The 16550-nt window shown below is 39.3% G+C and overlaps 1 protein-coding gene across 1 annotated transcript; it reads left to right on the top strand.

Moving 5' to 3' along the window:
* The first annotated feature begins 4036 nt into the window (after positions 1-4036).
* On the top strand, positions 4037-15355 carry LOC140303361 (myosin heavy chain, fast skeletal muscle-like). Its single transcript, XM_072382091.1, has 40 exons — positions 4037-4090; positions 4236-4451; positions 4967-5110; positions 5198-5354; positions 5515-5542; positions 5649-5760; positions 5860-5952; positions 6057-6120; positions 6206-6304; positions 6427-6530; positions 6963-7101; positions 7236-7354; positions 7525-7674; positions 7835-8005; positions 8097-8403; positions 8562-8632; positions 8740-8827; positions 8913-9030; positions 9109-9232; positions 9354-9490; positions 9588-9843; positions 9935-10177; positions 10275-10451; positions 10540-10685; positions 11007-11097; positions 11204-11593; positions 11677-11803; positions 11908-12026; positions 12118-12314; positions 12395-12578; positions 12668-12833; positions 13188-13312; positions 13403-13711; positions 13795-13998; positions 14079-14204; positions 14300-14470; positions 14557-14661; positions 14786-14881; positions 14973-15104; positions 15209-15355. The coding sequence occupies exons 2-40, from the start codon at positions 4248-4250 to the stop codon at positions 15227-15229; spliced, it is 5814 nt and encodes a 1937-aa protein (XP_072238192.1). The 5' UTR covers positions 4037-4090; positions 4236-4247; the 3' UTR covers positions 15230-15355.
* Positions 15356-16550: the final 1195 nt, after the last annotated feature.

The raw sequence follows: 16550 nt of genomic DNA, 5'->3' as shown, positions 1-16550 counted from the left end.
GTGAGCATTTTCTCAATTCTCCCAGAAGAATTTCTAAGTACGAGTTGTTTAAATCAGTTATGAAAAACTGTTCTGAGAAGTCTACTTTTTTACCTTCTGCCATCACTTAAACTCTGCCTTGAAGTTGTTGTCATTTGGTATTGATTTTCAGGTGAAACGTGTCCCTCAGCTCTTTGTTATTTTTCTTTCTTCTCTCTGTGCACAGGAAGTGGAAAAAGAAGAAAAAGAAAGAAAGCATGGTTTAGTCCTTTAGGAGCTTTTCAAAGTTAGAAAAAAACCCATTTCCAATAATTTCAAGAATTTGTCAAAAGAAGGAGTTGCATGGTTTGAAAGCAAAAGGACAATTAGGAAGCATATCGTTAAATATGACACAACGCATGATGGGAAATGTAGGATTTCAGTGCGCCATGGTGTTCAACACTCATTAGTTATCTGCAGTGGCAACTTTGATCCTTTAAAAATGAGTCTCTTAATCCTTCTCGTATGAGTTTCTGAGCTTTATAAAAATGTTATAATTCCCTGCTGTAGCATTACTGTTCCATCATTACTGCATCTGTGAATGAATTGATATAAACTTATGGGTCTGCATAGGGTCCATTACATCAGTGCCAAAAAGTACAGTGGAAGACACATAGTCTTTTAACAAAACTCTGCAAATGCTAATACTGGTCTCATGTCAGACCACGTTTTCAGTAAGTGAGAGAATCTATATATTGAAGAAATTTAGAGGAGCCTCAATTACACTTAGCTATGAACCGTCCTGAAGTCAGCAATAAAGCCAATGTCCTTTCTCACAATTTAAAAAAACATTTCAATTTAAAGGGTTCTTCCACTGTCCATGTTTTACGTCTACACCAGATCTAATGTAATTTAGCCCAGTAGTTTTTTATATAATCTAGCTTAAAAAAAAGAAAAAAAATTTAAAAGAAAATGAATCAACAAACAGCTCTGAAAACTTCTGTTGTAAATAAAAACAGGATGGACTGGTTTACAAATCCCATAAACCAATATTTTTATTCTAATTTTACTCCAAACAGAACATAAAAAACATGTCAGTGTTGAAAGTGAGACATTTTACAGCTTCATAAATACAGTTTGAGCTCATCTTGAACTTGATGGGTATAAAATGTCTCAGAGAGGTTGGACATGGATAACAAAATGCTGTAAAAATAAGTGGTACAAAAAGAAACAGCTGGAAGAATGTGCTGAAACTGAGTAGATTTAAAATATTGGTTTATCAGATTTGCAAATCCCTGCATTCTGCATTCTTATTTACATTTTGCAGTGTCCCAACTTTTGTGGAATAAGGGTTCTACTATCATAAAGAGAATTTAAACAGAAGCAGTGAATTGAATTGCTTCTTGTATAAAACACTGAGTCATCTGCAACCGCAGGCTGACATGTATGCGCTAAAATTTAAAACACAAATCACATTATACACTAATCACTTTGTGTGGAACACTCCAGGTCTGTAACTGTGTCACGCCATAATTTGTGGACCGTCCAGAATATCCTGCTTTTTGTCCTAAGCTTGGTTGGGTCATTCAAACAAGCTCCCATAACTTTGAGTAGATAAACACACAAACATTTAGGATTCTGAATTAGCATTAACGTTTTGTATAGATGATAAATCATTTCAGATTACTTACTTTAGAAATACTATTTAATGCCAGCAGATGTTTTTAGTTGGTGATGTGGTGTTTAATGTGAAAGGACCAGGTGTGATGATGGTAATATAGAAGCTGGTAACAGAAGCAGTGTGTTTGCAACTTAGCAACATGAGGCTCCCTCTGGTGTTAATAACATACTAGTGACCTATCACCAAACACACCCAACACACATTTATGTGAGTCATTAGCACCAACAGAAACTCAAAGCAGCCAAACAAACCGCTCTTAAAGTGATAATAAAGAAATGCTGTGTGAAAAAAATGAATCAGCATAATCATCAAAATGAGTCAGCATCAAAATCAACTATGACATAAAGGACTTTCAGTATAGGTTTCTGAAACATAATTTGTTCAGTGAGGTGATGATAATAAGATTCTCTGAGTAGCAGACAGCTGGAGCCACACAAACATTACGTAGAGCCAAAATTGAAAACTCAAATCAAATTTCAACAAGCAAAACAAACACTTTATCAAAAGTAAAACATTTTGGCATTCTTCGACATAAAGGAGGATGCACTCAGTGGTCTTTCAAGTCAAAAAGTCACTTTCCAAATGCTGACCACAAATGACGACAGAGCGTTGTTCAGATAGATTAATAAAGGAATTATTCAGACAAACACATTTTTGCGAGTGCTGAGGACTGTGAGTCTCAAAGTGGGAAGTTACTGAGACCAACATACTAATCATAGTTTTACAAACCTAAAACATGAGTGTTAGCAATTTTCAAAATCATGATTTGATGTTTTAGGTATAATCTGAACAATCTTAACAGGTATAAAAGGTACAACACAGCCGTTCTAAAGAATTCCCCACTGTTTCTAATACAATAGCTGCAAATATAAAAAATGCAGTTCACAAATATATCAAGAAAGCTTTAAATACTTACAATAAACATGGATGCTACAGTTAGTGTAAATGTGTATCCATACTGTTTGGGACCAGCCAGTAGACTGGAATGTTACTCAGTACTTACCTTGGTTTATTAGACAGAGCCCAGTTGTTGCTCTTTAACAAATGAAAAAACTGACAGACCTACATCAAAGGCCATAAAACACAATAAGCCCCTTGGGCATGCGGTATTTGGCTTGAGCATCAACACACTTGGAGCTATATTTGAATTTTGCCCTAATAAGACAAAAGATTTCAGTGCAGGCATCGTGTAACACATCTTCACTGAAGACAGAAGCTCATTATATCTTCTGGGCAACCACTTTAGAATTTCTTCTACATAGTGTGTGTGTGTGTGTGTGTGTGTGTGTGTGTGGTAAGCTGATCCTTCTTCCAAAGGAAACTACCTAATGCATTTTACCCTTACTTGTAAACTGTCTTGGCCTTGTCCCGCGTTCTTGGCAACAAAAAAAAAAGTGTGCGCATTCGCCATCTATGACAGCATCCTCTGTAAACCACTTTCCAACGAATGCCCCTAACAATGTTCACAGAAACATGTTGAACTTTGGTGAAGACAAAAAAACTGTTATCATGGTTTTATTTTTAAAACATTTAGGAGGAAGAGCTGAAATTCTTCCCTCAGCTGTTTGACATGTAGATATTGTCTCAGCCTCCCTTGCAGATCCCATAAGAAGTAGAATAAGGGCAGCTGTTGGCACTATTGTGAAAAGTAATCCCTTGGCAATCCTTCCTTTTCTTTAAAGCTCACTGGCACTCATTTTATTTTTCAATCATTTCTGACCTGTTAGGACTCTGAAACTTTATATCAGGGACTTTTTAAAGCCTCATTGAAGCATACCAAGGGGCTACTGTTGTGCCAGATAGCATTAAAATGATGCATTAGTCACACCTTTGGACTGTCTGTAACTACTGAATTAACTGAAGAAGAAAAGACCAGCCTCAGATTGTTTTTGAATACACAATAATATACAAATGCAACTTATATCTGCTTTCCCTGTCAGTTTCTGTGCAAAATAATTACAAAGAAGCAATACAAAAGGCGATGCAACAATCTAATTCTGTACAATTAGTCACAGGTTTAGGATTCACATTTATAAAAGCAAAAATCTAAATTCACAATTCATTCTATATATTCTAGTGTTCTGGAACAAAAGACATGATAAAAACATTAACCACAATGGCACAGATTGAGGTAAGAACTACTTCACAGACATAACAACAGGTGACATGACCAAATACAGCAGCAAACATGTGATAGGCTCCCATCCCGCTATATAAAAAGAAGCCTCAAACCACCACTGAGGACAGGCACCCAGCAAAGGTAGGTTTCTTACAAGCTATGACATACAGCCAAGGATGACAGAAATCAGACTAATATGTTCAATTCTCTCTTCTTTTTTTTGTCAGAGTTTAAACTGAGAAGCAGCTTTTGAAAAATCTGTTCTTCTCTTTTTACAGATCTCGCCATTGAAGTCTGCCAGAAAAATTCCTGCTCACTTGGTGTGCTCCAAGGTAAATCACCAGACACAATATTGAGAAAAAGGAAGATCACAACTTTTTGGCCTGCTATTTCCAATCATTCTTAATGGCCAGGCATCCGTGTGAATGCAGTGCCTTGTGATTACTTATGACTTTTGTCTTGTTTCCTTGCTTGCAGTAAAGGGTCATCATGAGTATTGATCCGGAAATGCAGTGTTTTGGCCCGGCGGCCATTTACCTCCGCAAGCCAGAAAAGGAGAGAATTGAAGCTCAGAACACTCCCTTTGATGCTAAAACATCCTATTTTGTGTCTGAGCCTTCTCAGATGTACCTCAAAGGAAAACTCACGAAGAGAGAGGGCGGAAAAGTCACGGTGGAGACTTTGTGTGGAAAGGTGAGAATGTAGCAATGGACTGAACAGTTTCATATTATATGAAGTTATAGCTGCACATTCAACAGAATTTAAGATTAAGTTAAAGAAAAAAAATCTCACACCAAAATGGAAATCCCCCATATTTTCATAGGAAGCTCTAATTATGAGTACTCCAGTTTGGGTATTTCAGGCAGTTACTTTCTGAAAAATAGATACAGCTTACGGTTATGGGGTTTCATATTTACTTGATGAGACATGCAAGCTCCAGTGCTTTCTGTCCTTAAAATCAAAAGGAGGGCAGGTCAAATACTGTCCTCACCCGAAACGTCTTACACCTCCTAACTCAACTATTAGTAATGTCTGTTCAGTTTTATATAAATCAAGAGCAGAACAGACTTTTTGATACGTTTTCATTTAAACTGCGGTTGAAAAAAGATTAGCAGATACTCAAAAAAACATTTCAAAGAAGCAGCTAGAATGATCAAGTCTTACATCAGAAGACATGTGACATAAGTTTGTGTTGATCTCTATGTAAGACTATCACAGTGAAAGAAGATGAAGTCTTCCCCATGAACCCGCCAAAGTTCGACAAAATTGAGGACATGGCCATGATGACCCATCTCAATGAGCCCACTGTGCTGTATAACCTCAAAGAGCGCTATGCAGCATGGATGATCTACGTGAGTCTGTCTTTAACCAAATATAACTTAAACTCATGACGACTTCAGGAAGATGTGCATCTTATATTATCCTCTCTGACTCTACAGACCTACTCAGGGTTGTTCTGCGTCACTGTGAACCCCTACAAGTGGCTCCCAGTGTATGACTCAGGGGTTGTAAATGGATACAGGGGAAAGAAGAGGATTGAAGCTCCACCCCACATCTTCTCCATCTCTGATAACGCCTATCAGTTCATGCTCCAAGGTATCAAGCACTCTGAAAGCTACTGTATGTCCTGAGAGTGACGTATAAAAGGATTCATCCTATATAAATTACACAGTTCTGATATATTCAGTAATGTCACTGGTAAACCTTCCATGCAATTAAATAAATAAACATTTTTCCGTTCGTGTTGTTTCAACAGATCGTGAAAATCAGTCAATCCTGATTACGTAAGTCAAAATGAAATAGATCTATTCTGGACTGATATAGCTTATTATTTCTGCATTGTATTATGTCTGACTTACACCATTATTTGTATGATTGTCTGCATTGTAGTGGAGAATCTGGTGCAGGAAAGACTGTCAACACCAAGCGTGTCATCCAGTACTTTGCGACAATCGCAGTGGCTGGAGGAAAGAAATCTGAGCAAGTTTCTGGAAAAATGCAGGTAGGAAATGGAAAGCACTGTACATATTATATGATACCTACTGTCTGATGATGTCAGCTGAAAAACACAAGTGATTATTGTCCTGTAAATTAATTTAAGGGTTCGCTGGAGGATCAAATCATTGCAGCCAACCCTCTGCTGGAGGCCTATGGTAATGCCAAGACTGTGAGGAATGACAACTCATCACGATTTGTAAGTTATTTCGATGATTTCCTGTCATTTGAAATTCTTACTTTTTTACTGAATAAAACTTTCCACTGCAACAAAGTTTGAATAGTCTTTCTGCTTCTGCACAGGGTAAATTCATCAGAATTCACTTTGGGACAACTGGAAAGCTGGCTTCAGCTGATATTGAAACATGTAAGATTTTATTTGTGAAACACATTTCTTCAGTTGCGCTTAAAGAGACATTTTGCTTCAGTGCTGACAACTTAAATCCAAACAGATCTGCTGGAGAAGTCTCGTGTGACATACCAGCTGTCTGCTGAGAGGAGCTACCATATCTTCTATCAGCTCGCAACAGGCCACAAACCTGAGCTAATAGGTGAGAGATTTCTGAATAACACTGTTAATTCAGCAGTTATTCTACAGCAAATCAACAAACATAATACACAGACATAGATAGCTTTTTCTAGTAAATCTAAATATGTCCTTTTCTTTCTTCAGAGGCTCTTCTGATCACCACAAATCCCTATGACTATCCTATGATCAGCCACGGAGAAATCACTGTCAAGAGTATCGATGACATTGAAGAATTCATTGCCACTGATGTGAGATGATTTAATGTGATGGCTGTATTTTAGCTAACTAACTAACCAGACGTATGATTTGGTAACATTGCTAAAAAATAAAATACCGATAAAAAATTGGATGAAGTCCTGTATTAACATTTGTTGCTCTCATTTCAATAGAGTTGTATGCATCCTTATGACTCATCCTTCCTCTCAGGAGCTTAACATAAGATAATTTTTCAAGACTTTTTTAAAGGTTGAGTCACATGTTGGAGGCTGTAGTTTATGGTACTGTTGTGCTGGGCAGGATCATTTGTGGGTGTTACAGAAGGCTGGGACATAAATGGACCCCCGTTAGTGCATACAGTAGCCTACATGTAAAATAGAATGCATCATTCACATTTTACAACAGGAATAAGCTTTAAGTAAATCAAATTGTATTCTGTTTTGTGTGTTTCTGTGTCATATCAGACTGCCATCGACATCCTGGGTTTCACTGCAGAAGAGAAGATAAGCATATACAAACTGACCGGAGCTGTGATGCATCATGGAAACATGAAGTTTAAGCAAAAGCAGCGTGAAGAGCAGGCTGAGCCCGATGGCACTGAGGGTACGAAACAGACCACCTGCTTTAATTTAGCTGTGCAGTTTTGTTTCTTGAAAAACATCCTGTGATTTAGAGATACTTTTATGACTTCCTTAGTATGGTTTTTTTAAATGACAATCATTGTTTTTCTTTTCTAGAGGCTGATAAAATCGCATACCTAATGAGTCTGAACTCCTCAGATTTGCTGAAAGCACTGTGCTATCCCAGAGTGAAGGTTGGGAACGAGTTTGTGACAAAAGGCCAAACTGTTCCACAGGTATAGATGTTTGTAACGTAAACACACTCACACAAAAAAATGATTACGAATGAGGGACAGTCTATTTGGTTTACAAATCAATACACTGTAGCATTACGATTTCCTCACTGTAAGTGTCATCTTCAGTTCAAGATCTCTATCTATGCTGTGTCATTAATTTGTTAAATCAGGTCAACAATGCCGTGAGTGCTCTCTGCAAGTCTGTCTATGAGAAAATGTTCTTGTGGATGGTCGTCAGAATCAATGAGATGCTGGATACCAAACAGCCAAGAAGCTACTTTATCGGTGTCTTGGACATTGCTGGATTTGAAATCTTTGACGTGAGTATTAATGGCTGAAACAATATTCTGTGCAGCTTCCTTTCAATAGCTGCAGAGTTCTGATTCCAAAATCAGGGGGCAGAGTACGTCTATGCGAGAGTACTTTTCTTCCCTATGTACTTGAGGCTCTTGCTGATTCTTGGTATCTTGCCTTCTTTAGTACAACAGCTTGGAACAGCTGTGTATCAACTTCACCAATGAAAAACTGCAGCAGTTCTTCAACCATCACATGTTCGTCCTGGAGCAAGAAGAGTATAAGAAGGAGGGAATTGAATGGGAGTTCATTGACTTTGGCATGGACTTGGCTGCTTGCATTGAGCTTATTGAGAAGGTGAGCCACCTGCTCAAACATACTGACAAACACAGGAAACAATCTGATGACTGGAAAGCTTTTGTTTTTAATCATCATTTCTTCATCACAGCCAATGGGCATCTTCTCCATCCTTGAAGAGGAGTGTATGTTCCCGAAGGCATCAGACTTGACCTTCAAGAGCAAACTGTATGACCAGCATCTGGGGAAAACTGTCTCCTTCCAGAAGCCAAAACCTGCCAAAGGCAAGGCTGAGGCCCATTTCTCACTGGTGCACTACGCTGGCACTGTTGACTACAATGTCACTGGCTGGCTGGACAAGAACAAAGATCCCTTGAATGACTCTGTGGTGCAGCTCTACCAAAAGTCTTCTTCAAAACTGCTGGCTCTCCTCTATGCAGCACATGCCTCTGCTGAAGGTAACAGTTGTTTTCTTACAAAGAAAATCTTGAGTTACTTGTTTTCACTACACTTTAAAATTGACTGATTTCAATTTCATCAACTTCAAGGTTAAATAAAAAGTATTGGATATATCAAAGTTTATGAATAATAAAAATGTCTTATTTTCATGTTACAGCTGAGGGAGCTGGGAAAAAAGGTGCCAAGAAAAAGGGCGGGTCTTTTCAAACCGTATCTGCTCTGTTCAGGGTGGGCATCACAAATAGCTGTCTCAATACTAAATAATAGAAAACAGTTTAATAAAGGTAAAATTTAGTAAAACAGACCTCATGAACTTGAATTTTTCCATATTTCAGGAGAATTTGGGCAAGCTGATGACCAACTTGAGGAGCACTCATCCTCATTTTGTACGTTGCTTGATTCCAAATGAATCAAAGACTCCTGGTAAGCATCGCATCTATTTCAGTCTGTGCATACAAAGACGACTGAAATAATGCAAAGCAAGACTAAATTCATTAGTGTATCACAGGTCTCATGGAGAACTTCCTGGTCATCCACCAGCTGAGGTGTAACGGTGTGCTGGAGGGTATCAGGATCTGCAGGAAAGGTTTCCCCAGCAGAATCCTCTACGGTGACTTCAAGCAGAGGTAATTACAAGAATTAATCAAACCTTTTCACAATCCTATGATGAATCACTTCTCAACTATCACTTTTCCTCCAATCAGATATAAAGTACTGAATGCAAGTGTCATCCCTGAGGGACAATTCATCGACAACAAAAAGGCCTCAGAGAAACTCTTAGGCTCTATTGATGTTGACCGTACTCAGTACAAATTTGGACACACAAAGGTAATATCATCTGTTGTGTGTGTTTTATAAAATGCTTTTAAATCACTATACAGCAAATGAGGATTAGCATTTATCATAGCATTTGTAAAATCACTGTACCTCACCATTATGTTTTTTTTAGGTGTTCTTCAAGGCTGGACTCCTGGGTACACTCGAAGAGATGAGAGATGAAAAACTTGCTATCCTGGTCACAATGACTCAGGCTCTCTGCAGAGGTTTCCTAATGAGGAGAGAGTTTGTTAAGATGATGGAACGCAGGTAATTCAGGCACCTAAGCTTTGTACACTAGAGGGCAGATAATTATGCATCACAAAAATCAAAAATAAATCTATTTCAATCAATCTGTTATCCCCAGAGAGGCAATTTACTCAATCCAGTACAACATCCGTTCATTCATGAATGTCAAAACTTGGCCATGGATGAAGCTGTACTTCAAGATTAAGCCACTGCTGAAGAGTGCGGAGACAGAGAAAGAGATGGCCCAAATGAAGGAGGACTTTACTAAGACCAAAGAGGAGCTAGCAAAAGCTCTGGCTAAGAAGAAAGAGCTTGAAGAAAAGATGGTTACTCTCCTACAGGAGAAGAACGACTTATTGCTACAAAATCAGTCTGTATGTTTAAGAGCCAGGAGAACTGCTAAAAGACTTTGATTGTTACAGTGTACCATATTATTTTTTTATTTTTGTTTCTTTGCAATTGTAGGAAGGTGAAAACCTGGCTGATGCTGAGGAAAGGTGTGAGGGGCTCATCAAATCAAAAATCCAGCTCGAGGCCAAGCTTAAAGAGACATCTGAGAGGCTGGAGGATGAGGAGGAAATCAATGCTGAGCTGACTGCAAAAAAGAGGAAGCTGGAGGATGAGTGTTCTGAGTTAAAGAAGGACATTGATGACTTGGAGCTCACCCTGGCCAAAGTGGAAAAGGAGAAACATGCCACTGAGAACAAGGTAAATCATCTATGAATCACATGGCTCCAAGTCCACTCTTTGCAGAATGCTAAAATTTAAATTATCAAACATTAAATGCATTTATATGCCAATATAGGTTAAAAACCTGGTCGAGGAAATGGCTTCTCAAGATGAGACCATTGCCAAGTTGACCAAAGAGAAGAAAGCCCTCCAAGAGGCCCATCAGCAGGTCCTTGATGATCTTCAGGCAGAGGAAGACAAAGTCAACACTCTGACGAAGGCCAAGACCAAGCTGGAGCAGCAAGTGGATGATGTGAGTATTGATAACAGAAACTGGCTGCAGCCTAATCTAAAATGAAAAGAAAAGAAAAGAAATCAAAATCTCTCATCGGTTTAAACAGCTCGAAGGTTCCTTGGAGCAAGAAAAGAAGCTTCGTATGGACCTTGAGCGAGCTAAAAGAAAGCTTGAAGGGGACCTGAAGCTGGCCCAGGAAACAATGATGGATCTAGAGAATGACAAGCAGCAGTCTGACGAGAAAATCAAGAAGTTAGTCAAATAAAGTTCAGCCGATTTCTTGTGACCTGTCAAATGACCTGAACTGTGTTTTTCCAGTGGGCAATAGCAACAATAACATCCTCCTGTTGCTGAAAAATATACTTGTGTCTAATACTGTCATGCTTCAATGAAAACCATCATTTTCAGTTACAAAATCATATCAATAAATCAACATGATTACAGTTCTATCATTAATTATATTTTCATTAAGATGAACATTGAACAGTCACAAAAACTCAACTTGGTGTTGCTTATATAACTGCTTTAAACCTTTTCTCTTATGATTTGTTTTTTATTTGTCTTTCCTCACAGGAGGGACTTTGAAACAAGCCAACTTCTAAGTAAAATTGAGGATGAGCAGTCTCTCTCCGCTCAGCTTCAGAAAAAGATAAAAGAACTTCAGGTTGGTTCTTTATCCCAAAATGTTTTAGTAACAAAAAACCTCTCTGTTTCTATATTTTTCAATTGCAGAAATGTATTAAAACATGGCTTATTTCTTTTGATATCAGGCTCGTATTGAGGAGCTGGAGGAGGAGATTGAGGCTGAGCGAGCTGCTCGGGCCAAGGTGGAGAAGCAGAGGTCTGATCTCTCCAGAGAACTTGAGGAGATCAGCGAGAGGCTCGAAGAAGCTGGTGGAGCGACTGCTGCTCAGATTGAGATGAGCAAGAAGCGTGAGGCTGAGTTTCAGAAACTGCGTCGTGATCTCGAAGAGTCCACCCTGCAGCATGAGGCTACAGCTGCAGCTCTCCGTAAGAAGCAGGCTGACAGTGTGGCCGAGCTGGGAGAGCAGATCGACAACCTTCAGAGAGTCAAACAGAAGCTGGAGAAAGAGAAAAGTGAATACAAGATGGAGATCGATGACCTCAGCAGCAATATGGAGTCTATTGCCAAAGCAAAGGTACCATGAAGTAACATGACCCTGCTGCTCTGCTTGTGTCTTTAACTCTTACTCTGAATCAAGGTGACTTTTTTCAATTTTAGACAAATCTGGAGAAAATGTGCCGCACTCTTGAGGATCAACTGAGTGAGCTGAAGAGCAAAAGTGCTGAACATGTGCGACAGCTGAATGACATTGGGATACAAAGGGCAAGACTGCAAACTGAGAATGGTGAGAATAAAAATATTTCATGTATTCATTACTGATTTTGATACAATTATTCCAACACAATGAGCATGTGTGTATTGCGGCAAAAATCTTCTGTCACACTTCAGGTGAAATCAGTCGCCAACTGGAGGAAAAAGAAGCCCTGATCTCGCAGCTGACAAGGAGCAAGCAGGCATACACGCAGCAAGTTGAAGAGCTGAAGAGACATACTGAAGAGGAAATTAAAGTATGGGCACATTAAGAATGCTAACACTAAACTGTTCAAGGTTTTAAATAAGAAATCCTAGTAAATAATGCTAATTCTCATTCTTTCTTAGGCCAAGAACGCCCTGGCTCATGCTGTTCAGTCGGCTCGTCATGACTGTGATCTGCTCAGAGAGCAGTATGAGGAGGAGCAGGAGGCCAAAGCTGAGCTGCAGCGTGGAATGTCCAAGGCCAACAGCGAGGTGGCTCAGTGGAGAACCAAATATGAGACCGATGCCATTCAGCGCACAGAGGAACTGGAGGAGTCCAAGTAAGGATTCAGCTTTAATTTTGTACATTTGAGTTTAAGTTGCACCATACATGAAGTTTAAAGTGAAATACTCTTCAAAGGAAAAAGCTCGCCCAGCGTCTTCAGGATGCAGAGGAATCCATTGAGGCTGTGAACGCAAAATGTGCCTCTCTGGAGAAGACTAAACAGAGACTGCAGAGTGAGGTGGAGGACCTGATGATCGACGTGGAGAGAGCTAACGCTCTGGCTGCTAACCTTGACAAGAAGCAGAGGAACTTTGACAAGGTATTATCTTTATTCTAGCCTTGTGAGTCTTAATTAAGGCCATTGAACAACAAATTCTTAAAACATATGAGTTTTCTTTATGTTTTAAGGTTCTTGCAGAGTGGAAACAGAAGTATGAAGAAAGCCAGGCAGAGCTGGAGGGATCTCAAAAAGAGGCTCGCTCTCTCAGCACTGAAATGTTTAAGCTGAAAAATTCATATGAAGAATCTCTGGACCATCTGGAGACCTTGAAGAGGGAGAGCAAAAACCTGCAACGTAAGAAAAGTTTTAAATATACAGTCAATGAACACAAAGTACTGACAGCAATGTAACTTTGCAGGATTTTACACTAAATCAAATTTGAAAACTCAGATTTGCATCAGAAGCTGACTCTTTTGCGGTATATAAAAAAAAGGGATAAGATTAGGGAAAGTGTGCCCTCCAATGGCCCAATATGCTTAATGCACATGATAAAAGGCTTCAAACTAATGTAAAAAGATAAGACAAGAAATTTCAAATGCTACAGCATCAAAAAAAATGTACGATATATCATATCTAAAGGTTGACCAAGCAATAAACAAACTTATTCTGCTCAGGCATTAAACTGAAACCTCTTGGACTTTGTTACAGAGGAGATCTCAGAACTAACTGAGCAAATTAGTGAGAATGGAAAAACCATTCATGAACTGGAAAAATCAAAAAAGACAGTGGAGACAGAGAAGACGGAGCTCCAAACCTCTCTTGAGGAGGCAGAGGTACTCTCTAATGAATATACCTCATATCAAACATGGTCAACTTAAATTAATGATGCCACAACTACACAATATGTTGGTTTTTTTGTCAAGGCCACACTGGAGCATGAGGAATCTAAGATTCTCCGCATTCAGCTTGAGCTCACCCAAGTCAAGGGTGAAATCGACAGAAAACTGGCAGAAAAAGATGAGGAGATTGAACAGATCAAGAGGAACAGCCAGAGGGTGATTGAGTCCATGCAGACCACTCTGGATGCTGAGGTCAGGAGCAGGAATGATGCCCTGAGAATCAAGAAGAAGATGGAAGGAGATCTCAACGAGATGGAGATTCAGCTGAGCCACGCCAACCGCCAGGCAGCTGAAGCCCAGAAACAGCTGAGAAACGTGCAGGGACAACTTAAGGTATGACACGGTAGCTTCCCGAAGAAATTCCAAGTCAAGACAACTTTTTAAAGACTCCATTGAAAATTTTCCGATTACTCTAGGATGCACAACTGCACCTTGATGAGGCCATCAGAGGACAAGATGAAATGAGAGAGCAGGTTGCAATGGTGGAACGCAGGAACAACCTGATGGTGGCAGAGATCGAGGAGCTGAGAGTCGCACTGGAACAGACGGACAGAAGCCGCAAAGTGGCTGAACAAGAGCTGATTGATGCCAGCGAGCGTGTTGGACTGCTGCACTCTCAGGTAACTGAGGATTCAAATGAGCATATGTGAAACACCCGAGAGGATATTACAGTACTTATGCAAAAACATTAACTGTTTAGAATACAAGTCTCATCAACACAAAGAAGAAGTTGGAGGCTGACTTCATTCAGATCCAAGGTGAGGTGGAAGATGCCGTTCAAGAATCAAGGAATGCAGAAGAAAAGGCAAAGAAGGCCATCACTGATGTGAGTAACGTTAAGAGTTTGTTTGTGTTGAAGCCATCTCTCCACAAATACAGTATGTTGAATGTTCAAACAACATAATTTCCCCAAAATTTCAGGCTGCCATGATGGCAGAGGAGCTGAAGAAGGAACAGGACACCAGTTCTCATTTGGAGAGGATGAAGAAGAACCTGGAGGTGACAGTGAAGGACCTGCAGCACCGTTTGGATGAGGCTGAGAACCTGGCTATGAAGGGTGGCAAGAAGCAGCTCCAGAAACTGGAGGCTAGGGTAAGAAAAAATGTGAACCATCTTACTGATGTCTATCGTTAGCCAAAACAATGTTTCAATTTTTAATTGATTTTTCTTTCATCAAGGTTCGTGAATTGGAGACTGAAGTTGATGCTGAACAGAGGCGTGGTGCAGATGCTATCAAGGGAGTGCGAAAATATGAAAGAAGAGTAAAGGAGCTAACCTATCAGGTCAGGTGCTATTCATATCCCTTAAACTCATGCATGTACAATGCATGAGTCAGTATATAGACATCAAAACGACATGCTTTAAAATTTGTAAAAACAACTTTTTGTTATTTCTGATTTATAAAAGACTGAAGAGGACAAGAAGAACATCACCAGACTGCAGGATCTGGTGGACAAGCTGCAACTGAAAGTGAAATCCTACAAGCGACAGTCTGAGGAAGCTGTAAGCACAAGTGATTAGCAAAACATAGATTTGGAAAAAAAAGAAGTCATTAAGTCTACTGATTCTGACTTCCTTGTTGCTTCTTGCACAGGAGGAACAGGCCAACACTCACCTGACCAGGTATAGGAAGGTGCAGCATGAGATGGAGGAAGCTCAGGAACGTGCTGACATTGCAGAATCTCAGGTCAACAAGCTGAGGGCAAAAAGCCGAGAAATTATCAAGGTATGAAAGAATTATCCGACATGACTCTACCTCGAGAAAAACTGCTCAACTGTAATCTTATCTGCCACATGTTTAACATTGTCATCTTTGTCCCGCCATTTCAGACCAAGGAAGAAGAGGAGTGATGAAGAAATCAAAGGAATACAGTAACAAGAAGTCATAAAATATGGTTGTTTTGTTACTGGTTCATTTCAGCATGTTAAACATGCTGTGATTATCAAAAATAAATAAAAGGAATATAGTATATTGAACGTTTTCTGTCTGTGTATTTAATTCTGAATGACTGAATCACTAAAGCAATCGATCTGCAGAGCACTTCTTTTAAAATTGAAAAGATACTCCTTTTAATTTAGTAAATATGTCATATAAAACATCCACAGTCTGGGCTGCAGATATATCCAAGCCATTTATTTGTTTACAGACCTTGTAACATGGTCATCGGCCAATCCTGATAATCTCAAAATGTCAAATAATGGGCCCCAAGCATCTGACTGACCAAATCAGTCACCAAGCTAATTAGGTCTGTACTTAATTTAGACCAGGCAGACAGACAAGCGAGATTTAAAATAAAAAAATCAATTAAAAAACTATAATGAATATGAGTAAACAAATCATAAAAACTCAGATATCAGAAAGTTTTGAAGCTTTTGAAGTTTTGAAGAGCACAACCAACAAATCAGAAAGCAGACCTGTAGTCATAGTCCCAGAGCAAACTAATTAGCTCAGTATCTATTAACCAGTATCTATTATGTCTTTAAGCAACTTTAGGCAACTAAAAAACAGACATAGTTACTGGCAGACATCTATTTTGTGGGTTGCATAGTTAAGCAGAGGGTTACCAGCAGGAGGAGCTTAATTTTACTGTGGTTTTTGTTCTTCTTTAAATGAAACTAAACAATGCCACATAAAGTTGCTTTCTGTTGACTATGGCAAGGCAAGGCAAGGCAAAAAAACTGTTTTCAGCCTGGATTCTCTGTGGTCGGCCCCCAAGAGTGGATTTTTCCTCACCTTAGGTCTCAGTGCCTGGCCATGTCTCTCTCAAATAGGTGCAGTGGGCCTGAGCTTGTGTGTGCATGTGTGTGTGTGTGTGTCTCTCTGGGTATTTATGGGGGCGGGAGGTTTGGTATGTTTCATCATTGTTGTTTTTAACCTCTGTAATATGAATTTTTTGAAGTATGAAAGATGCCATATAAATTAAATTTGATTTGATTTGATAATAACAGTATTTGTTGAGTATGCATCCTGAGTTGGGCTACATCACCTCTTGTGACTTAATGCATGATTATATAGAGCAGCTTAAGTAAAAACAGTCTTCTGGGAACACTTTTTACTTACTTACTTTTTACTAGAGACAGCTGTAGGCTATCTGAGCCAGCTCCACAAGGAATGTTTGATTTGACATCTAGGTGAGAAGCTATTATAGATAATTATCCTTTCAGAGAGTGA

Source organism: Leuresthes tenuis, unplaced genomic scaffold (assembly GCF_036924035.1).
Source record: "Leuresthes tenuis unplaced genomic scaffold, fLeuTen1.0.hap1 SCAF_3, whole genome shotgun sequence".
Taxonomy (NCBI): domain Eukaryota; kingdom Metazoa; phylum Chordata; class Actinopteri; order Atheriniformes; family Atherinopsidae; genus Leuresthes; species Leuresthes tenuis.
The sequence above is the reverse complement of the archived record's forward strand: the minus strand, read 5'-3'. Positions and strand labels throughout refer to the sequence as shown.

Bases quoted from the DNA above. Each gene is read 5' to 3' on its own strand.
- LOC140303361 (XM_072382091.1), top strand. From the start codon at position 4,248: ATGAGTATTGATCCGGAAATGCAGTGTTTTGGCCCGGCGGCCATTTAC. The intron at 5,543-5,648 runs GTAAGTCAAAAT...TCTGCATTGTAG, and splicing joins AATCAGTCAATCCTGATTAC to TGGAGAATCTGGTGCAGGAA. The intron at 9,844-9,934 runs GTATGTTTAAGA...TTGCAATTGTAG, and splicing joins TATTGCTACAAAATCAGTCT to GAAGGTGAAAACCTGGCTGA.